We start from the raw sequence: 8,895 nt of genomic DNA, 5'->3' as shown, positions 1-8,895 counted from the left end.
TAAATCAAAGGGGAATACCTAAGAGTTATGAATGGAATTCTGAATAAAATTGGATCCTCTCCATTAATCCCCTCAGTGAGAAAGTAGCTTTGATGACATGTAGCATAAGTTTCCTAATTCATTAATCTTGTACCATGCTACAGTGGCAACTGTTCTAAATTATACAGCAGCATTATTGGGAATCCCTTTTTTGTAGCTGAATTCTATGTGGTGGTAGACTTGCTGCAGAATAAGGAAGTATGTCTTCTTTATCCACAACATTATTTGTATATAACAATGACTATGTTGTGACAGTGCCAGCAATAGCTGTCAGTTGATACTGTTAACTATAACATCTTTGGGCTGTAAGTATAGCTCTTTCACACAGTCATAAGTGTTTTATGAAATGATATTGAAGTTAAGTGGATATCATTGATATCTATTCATTTACTGTCTCCCTACTGGATTAGTGATGCTAATACAATTTAAAGGAAATCTTCCCTATCATACTTGTAAAAAATTTTTTGGAAAACTCAAATAACAGCTGATCTCAAAAAAGGTGGACCCTCATGTTTGTAGACAGATTGAAGAATTTAACTTTGTTCAAAATCAATGGCTATTTAAGGCAAGCAATTATTTCATCAGCTTTTCTTCTTTTGGGGTAGGTAAAGGGATCTGAAAGAAGGAACATGACAACACCTCCCATCTGAGATTTATTGTCACATAAGTCCTACAAAGTCTTGTCTACACCATCCAGAGTACTCTTGTATATCATTGTCCATTCATCTCAGACAATCATTTAGAATTTTTGGTTCCAATTCTTGCATTCTTGGCAATGTTGCAAGCATGTGCACAAGTCTAAGAGGAGCTTCAAAACAGAATGTGCTGTGAGACAGCAATGGATGAAGAAGCAAATGCAATAGCTATGCTTTTATATTGCTTTAATTTTGACAAGCAACAGAATGCTCAGGAATTTCTTTCCAGTTTCCCCAGGAGTATTAGAAAGCAAATTACAGTCACTCATTACTGAACTTTACCAAAAATAGACTGCCCTCTTTCCTGCAGTAAGCTTGGGTTCATAGTCATTGATAAAAATAATTCTAGTGTCAAATGGTGTTATGTTTCTCCCTGAACTTCTGTTGATAGTTTGATTGACTTGAGTGTTATTAGGTTGAGGTGGGGGTGTATTTTTAAAGTTTTCGTCCTTTATGTTATTGACTTTGTCTTCTATGTTGATAAGAGCTATATTGTAAAGTTCACTTGTGTATCCTATTTCCATTCCAGGGTTAATATATATTTAATATATATTAAATCTTTATCAGTGACATGTAAGTTAAGGCTAAAGTGGATTGGATGGTCTACAGTATTTTAACAACATAGCATAAATAAACCAAAACTTTTAGCTGTATTTGAGATGCAGAATCTTCTGGTAATGTTACATACTACCGGATACCAATCTCCACCAATCAAAATGCAAAGCAGGCATCTCTGTTGATAATACAAACTTCACCATTGACTACTTGAAGATCTTGAAATGAACTTTGACTTATCACTTCATGGAGACGAAGCCATAGAGAAGAAGTATTCAAGTTGAATGAAATATTTAGTATTCACTCAGTTCGGAGTTTTTGAAATCCCATTCATAGATGAAATAAAGCATATCAGAATATGCAAATATATTGTTTTTACCACCAGATAAATAAAAAATAGCATATGTGTAAGCATTCTCTAAGACAAGCTTTCTCAATGAGAAGCATACTTCTGAACAAAAGGGTGTTTTGGATAAGCATCAGAACCTTTTAATTCCATATTACAGCTATTTCTGCTTGGAGTGACTACCAATCATTTTTTGAAAAAAAGAATACATTTTCACTATTTATGACCAATGAAACTTATGAAAAGAAGTTCATGAAAATGGTTAGGTTAATTTTTGGGCTCAAAAAGCAAAAAGCAAGGCCATGTAGGGGGACATGGAGTTATGTTCAGGGGTGTTCATGCAAAGAGTTCAGGCCATTTCTGGTCAAGAGAGACTTTGAACTGAGTGGTCGTCGGCATCTTCACTATCTCGTCCGGCAGCTTATTCCACGGATCCGCAACCCAGACGGAGAAAGCCCCTCTCCTTCGATTGAGATGAAACCGTCGCAGATAGAGCTTTTCGGAGTGACCCTGCAGCCTACACTCTGGAGCAGGAGTGAAGAACAGCTCTTTCAAGAGGTTACACTTTCCGCTTATGATATAGGCACAACATACCCATTTTTTGCCTCTGTTTTATGATTAAACAGTGTAGCACCAGATTTTTCTGGCATGGACATGGTGGACAAGGGCTTATCAATGTGTGAAGAATAATGAGCCTGAAATCATCAAGCAGTGTATGATGGAAGGGGCCACAAAATGAAAAATACTTACATTACAACATTCAGGATGAGTTTCTTTCTATCATGGCATTAGTAACACACACACATGCATACATGTACACATGCATGCACACACACATGCATGCATGCACACACACATGCATGCATGCACACATATGCACATACACACATACAAAAGGTTTGAGCTGTTTCTAACTTAGGCACTTTAGCATGAGGTGTAGATGAAACCAAGGCCATTTTCATAAACTAAACAGTTCTCACTCATTTTGCACTATGTTTTTGACAATATTAGCAGAGAAAATATTGGATATTAAGCAGCATCTGAAGTATATATTGTCTGTATGGAACTTTATTGATGATAATGGCCATTTATTAGTTGCCAATGCTACAATGGTGCCTCACTTATGAGGTTGTAGTCATGTGAAACTGTGTGCCGTTGTCCCATTTGCAGTTCATGTGTCCACTACCATGCCCATTAACTCAACTTGGTAATAATTGACAACATACAAAAAATGTAAAGGATGCAAATTTTTTTTTTTTTTTTTCACCAAATACAACAATTCTACCTGTTCATGAACAATGAACCACTTCAATTACACTCACCTGCAAAGGTCCAAAGATCAGCAGAAATATGATGAACACTATACAGCAATGTTCAAGTGGTCGTGCCAAGCATCATTCAATGCATGCACGCACACACACACACACACACACACACACACACACACACATACACACACACTTTCTTCAGATTCTTCTTTCTTTACTACCCACAAGGGGCTAAACACAGAGGGGACAAACAAGGACAGACAAATGGATTAAGTCGATTATATTGACCCCAGTGCATAACTAGTACTTATTTAATTGACCCTGAAGAGATAAAAGGCAAAGTTGACCTTGGCGGAATTTGAACTCAGAACATAGCGATGGGCAAAATACCGCTAGGCATTTTGCCCGGCATGCTAACGATTCTGCCAGCTCACCGCCTTCTCTTTCATCAGATTTATCTGTTTTCAACAACAGAGATGATGATTTCCCCCTACAAAAAAGAAAAAAAAAACCAAAAAACCAACACCCTTTAAACATGTTTAATTTTGCCCCCTGCCAACTGTTTTTTTATTTTTATTCTAAAGTCTTTGATTTTTTAATTTTAATTAATTAAATTTTTTTATTATTGAAGTCTGCATTTAAAAATTATGGAGGATACAATTCTGAATCGTTTTTGTTTTCTTTTTTAAAAAAAATTTAAATTTTTAATGTCAATTTCTTACTGTAACTTGTCACTTACATTTTGTAATTATAAACTAAAAGAATCCTCTAATCAGAAATAAATAAATAAATATAGACGCAGGAGTGGCTGTGTGGTAAGTAGCTTGTTTACCAACCACATGGTTCCCGGATTCAGTCCCACTGTGTGGCACCTTGGGCAAGTGTCTTCTACTATAGCCTCGGGCCGACCAAAGCCTTGTGAGTGGATTTGGTAGACGGAAACTGAAAGAAGCCCGTCGTATATATGTATATATATGTGCATGTGTGTGTTTGTGTGTCTGCTGTTTGTCCCCCTAACATTGCTTGACAACCGATGCTGGTGTGTTTATGTCCCCGTTACTTAGCGGTTCGGCAAAAGAGACCGATAGAATAAGTACTGGGCTTACAAAAGAATAAGTCCCGGGGTCGAGTTGCTCGATTAAAGGCAGTGCTCCAGCATGGCCGCAGTCAAATGACTGAAACAAGTAAAAGAGTAAAAGAGAGAGTAAAGAGTAAACAGAAGAATATCAGAAAATATATATGTAGAAAATATATATGTAGAAAAATGTTGTTGTTGCTTTTTTTTTGTTGTTGTTTTTTTTGTCTTTTGCTGTGGTGAGTGTATTGGGCACATATTTACAGTAATATGAAAGTATAACAATGGGGAAATACTCAAGGTTAACTGGGTGCTAACATATTTGAGCCATACTTGAGCCAAGAAATTTTAATTATGTCTAACATTGTTATCTATTATATTTCTACAAAAATATAGGTGCAGGCATGGTTGTCTGATAAGAAGTTTATTTCCAAATTGCATGGTTCTGAGTTCAGTTCACTGTGTAGCTCCTCAGCAAGTGTCTTCTACTATAGCTTCAGATCAACTAAATCCTTGTGAGTGAATTTGGTAGATGGAAGCGGAAAGAAGCCTGTTGTGCACGAATGTATGTGCATGTCCTTATCTTGACATCATGTGAGAGCTGTAAAATGATTGTCGCTATAATACAAGCTGTGTCATTCATTTTGAACATTGTGCGAAAACAAGTCTGGCCATAGGGAAATATTACCCTGCTTGGAAACAGGTGAAGTTTGGCAACAGGAAAGGCATCCAGCCACAGAAAATCCACCTCAACAAACTCTGTCTGATCTGTGCAAACATTGAAAAGTGGACTTTTAAATTATTATTATGAAATAAACTATATAAATTTTACAAATTCATTCCTATGCACGAGATATGTAGAAATGATGTGGATGTGAGGAGCTTACCTTTCAAAGAGCTTTAATGATGGAAGGACTGTGAGAAGCGATTTAAACTGATTTCTTATATGTCTAACATTTTCATTATTAATACATTGATGACAATATTAATACATTTCTAACCTAGAAACAATATCTCTGACATATTGTATTCTCTCAGAATCAACTTACTGCATTTCAGACAGAAAGTTGGTAAATTTGGTTTGTTTTGTTACCAAAGTAAATGTGAACTGTTGATTAATTATAACCATGTATCTATTGCACCGATTTACAAGTTTTGAAATAATAATGATTACTTTATTTATAATGATAATAATAAAAAAATAACAATTGTTAAATGCGTATCTGTAATTGACACAGTTAAGATGAGAGTTAACTCCCTTTAATTATCAAATCCGTCAACATTTCTTGATTTCATTATAAAAATAGTTCAATATATTTCGACCATTTCGTTTCCCTGCTCTAATTAACAACAATTTTTTATCATGCAGTTCAGTTTTTTTAAATATTAGTTCAATGCTAAAGAACAATTTTATTAAATTCCTTACGTGTATATATTTTTTTCTTTCTGAAGTCAACAACACTTCCACATAAATAGAAGAAGCTAAATTTGTTAGGAACATAATCTATGTAGAAAAGTGAAATTAATTTCAGTATTAGATTTTACTTTTGTATTTGAATGTGAATAACCTTTTTTTCACTATTTTCTTTAAATAAAAGGGTTTTCCAGTATTTCCACTTTCGATTATTTTGTGTTTCATGCTTTTCGTTTCCTTGTATAGTTTGTTTTGTTAAATTACTACTGTTTCGTTTCGTTTTCCACGTTTCTCCTTCTGTAACACTAGGTTTCACTGAACTTTATTTGTTATCCTCCTCGACTTAACATGTGTCATTTCATTTCCCTGTTTTCCGCCGGTTGATTCTGAGGGAATACAACATGTTGGAAAGTCGGTTTTCTCTCTTTTGGTTACTTTTCTTCATTGATATTTCTATTCAGCATTCCATCATGAAACCAAAAGAAACTTATAACAGTATATCCGAGGTGAGAACAGTTCACATTTCATTTGGTAACAAAACAAACCAAATTTGTATTTTATGGTGCTCTACAAACCTTGACTACGATAAAAACATTCCACCTCGTGTTAGATATGGATTTGCAAAAAGTCTTCTCTCTCAGATTTCTATCGGTAAAACAGTTCAGTTCAACTCGGCAAAGAAAAGATTTTTTCACCGAGTTGTTTTGTCTAACCTTCTACCCGAGAACACATATTACTATCAGATCATACGCCAGAATAAATCTAATTCATACCTTGATCCAATCGAATCGTTCACAGTACCGCAATCACCTACTTCAAGTAGTATTACACAATCTTTTCTTGTATTCGCTGACATGGGTACGCGTTCGGGGGGCATACCGTATGTTGTCCAAGAATCTATAAACAACAGGTACACTTCGATTTTTCACATTGGGGACATTGCTTATAACCTAGCATCAAATGATGGCATCGTTGGAGACATATTTTTATCTAAACTTAAAAATATGGTCTCTCGTATCCCGTACCTCACTGTACCGGGCGATCATGAATCATTTGACAATTATGAACATTATCGACATCGATTTTCAGTTCCGAACCAAGATTGGCCAGCATTAAGTAATCAACTCTGGTACAGTTTAGATATTGGTGTTGTTCATGTAATTTCTTTAGAAACAGAACATTTTATGAGAAATGATCTTGCAATGAAGGACCAACTAGATTGGCTGAAAAATGATTTGATTAAAGCGAATGCAAATCGGGAACAAGTACCTTGGATCTTTGTTCTTGCGCATAGACCTCTGTATTGCTCTGCTGAGAATTTGATGGAAGATTGTGCTTCAGACAATTCAAAAGTTCGGGCCGCTCTTGAAAAGATTTTATTTACATATGGAGTTGATCTCATTCTCAGTGGACATGAACATTGTTATGAAAGAACATGGCCTATTTATCAAAAACGAGTTCTGGCTTATAATTATAAAGATGCCCCAGGTCCTGTTCATATTGTGATAGGAACATTTGGTTATAACTATATCGTTGATTCTATTTCATCATTTCGTGAACATTGGTCAGCTTTTGCAACTACACAGCATAAAAAAGAATCATTTGGACGTTTGAATGTTTTCAACAAGAGTCATGTCTTCTGGGAAGTCTTTTATGTTAATAATAATCAGCTAATGGACCGAATGTGGTTGATAAAATCAAAACACGGTCCATATAGTTTGAAAGGTATATTTCCAGATAAATCAGTGTACGCAGCCAGGCATATGAGTTTAGAAGAACTGAACAATCTTTCTCAAACTGGAGCATATTCAGAGAAAGTTCGTACTTACATTTTGTACATATTCATGGCATCTGGCTTCCTGCTTCTATACCTCACAAAGAAGCACATATATGTATTTTGCACGAAAAAGTTAACAAACCGCATATAATGATGCGTTGAGCTTCAACATACAGAAAACGAATTTAAAAAAAAAAAATTTTGTCAGGAAGAAGAGGCTGTTGTTCCCACAGCCTTTGGAAGCTTTCTGAGACCGGTGAGATCTGTTTAGGAAGTGGATCAAGGATCTTTAGGTATTGTTTTTCTGGGTATAAGTTAATTTTTAAAATTTTGTTGTGTACGATAGAATTGTTTGAGTGATCAAAAATGTCATTGATCTCATGTTTGGAATTTAAAAACAAAATTATGAAATGATACTATTTCTAAATTCAGGTTATCATTTTTTGTTCAGTAGACATTCAGCTATAATCATTGTTGAAGAAAATCATTATGGCATCAATATTTTTGTCTGAACTAAGAAATACGATTTTTTGTATCATGAAATGTTTGATAGTTATTAATATTATCATTATTTTTTTCTCAGCTCCAAGCCAAAATTGGCCAACAATGAATCAGTTGGCAGAGTTTCTAAATTGATGATGTCTGTGATTTCTTAAGTATTAGAACACTATATGACATGTTTTGATACCAGATATTCTTCAAGGTTTTCATTTTCTAACTGTTGTTTCCATAAATTATGTTTGCAAGACAATTCTCTTTCAGTACTAATCCTCTTGAGCTATCTTTCCTATAAAATTTAAGATAGATATTTTAAAGAATTTACATCTTTCCTTATTGTTTTGTTTTATCCAACTCAGTGACATGAATTGATTTTTATGCCTAATTTGTTCATACTGCTGTCAGTTGGATAGGTATGCAAATTCAGATATAGGCATGGATGTATGCAGCATTTATTAAATACATAGATGTCTTCCTATAAAAACCACTCTCAAATCTAGATTGATTTTACTATCTTAGTAGATTGAAACAAAAAAAAAAGGAAATACTTTTTACTTAATAACTTGCAACACTTGTGAAGTGAAATCATGGCTTACAAATCTGAAACATTATATGTTAATTACTTAAGCTGATTATTAAATTAAAACTGACCTGAATTTCATCAAGTCCTTTGTACATGTACACACATCTTGCAACTCAGAAACATATGCAACGACTACTGTAATCATCCTAAAATTACTGTTTTTTTTCCAACCTATTCCAAACAGGTACATGACTCATATCTTTGCCAAAATAACCACAACACAAATTTCTCTATAATGGATTTGCAACCCTCTTTCAATAAATCTTTAGTAATCAGCTGAGTTCCTTTTGTGTATCTCCTTTATAGCTGGAGAGCAGACAAATGAAAAACATATTTTGTCTCTCTAAATCTTATCATGAGAATTTAGATTGTAAAGGAACCTCAGTGTGGTTATCAGCCTCTTAGATTAGCAACCAAATCCGTTTCCAGTTACATGCTGCCATCTTAAGAAAAAAAGGGCATATTGAATTAAGTACTCCTAAATGCCCTGAATCAGAAAGAGATGGGATGGTCATGGGTGGAACACTTTTGATCATAGTTCTGTTCACTCAGATCTGTATAACAGCTGCATGGCAAATGGCATGCAGGTTTATGTTTCAAACATTCAATCTGTGCCCAAAGGTGTGGTGTCAAGGATTATTCATA

General features: G+C 34.7%; 1 protein-coding gene across 1 annotated transcript; it reads left to right on the top strand.

The window, feature by feature from the left end:
• The first annotated feature begins 5,708 nt into the window (after window positions 1–5,708).
• Window positions 5,709–8,207, top strand: LOC115217728 (acid phosphatase type 7-like). Its single transcript, XM_029787471.2, has one exon. The coding sequence runs from the start codon at window positions 5,794–5,796 to the stop codon at window positions 7,318–7,320; it is 1,527 nt and encodes a 508-aa protein (XP_029643331.1). The 5' UTR covers window positions 5,709–5,793; the 3' UTR covers window positions 7,321–8,207.
• The last annotated feature ends 688 nt before the right edge of the window (window positions 8,208–8,895 follow it).

Source organism: Octopus sinensis, linkage group LG1 (genome assembly GCF_006345805.1).
Source record: "Octopus sinensis linkage group LG1, ASM634580v1, whole genome shotgun sequence".
In the NCBI taxonomy this organism is placed as follows: Eukaryota; Metazoa; Mollusca; class Cephalopoda; order Octopoda; family Octopodidae; genus Octopus; species Octopus sinensis.
Note: the sequence above shows the minus strand (reverse complement) of the source record. Positions and strands in the feature narration are given on the sequence as shown.

What these genes read in the sequence shown, in the direction of transcription:
- LOC115217728 (XM_029787471.2), top strand. Translation starts at nt 5,794, where the DNA reads ATGTTGGAAAGTCGGTTTTCTCTCTTTTGGTTACTTTTCTTCATTGAT.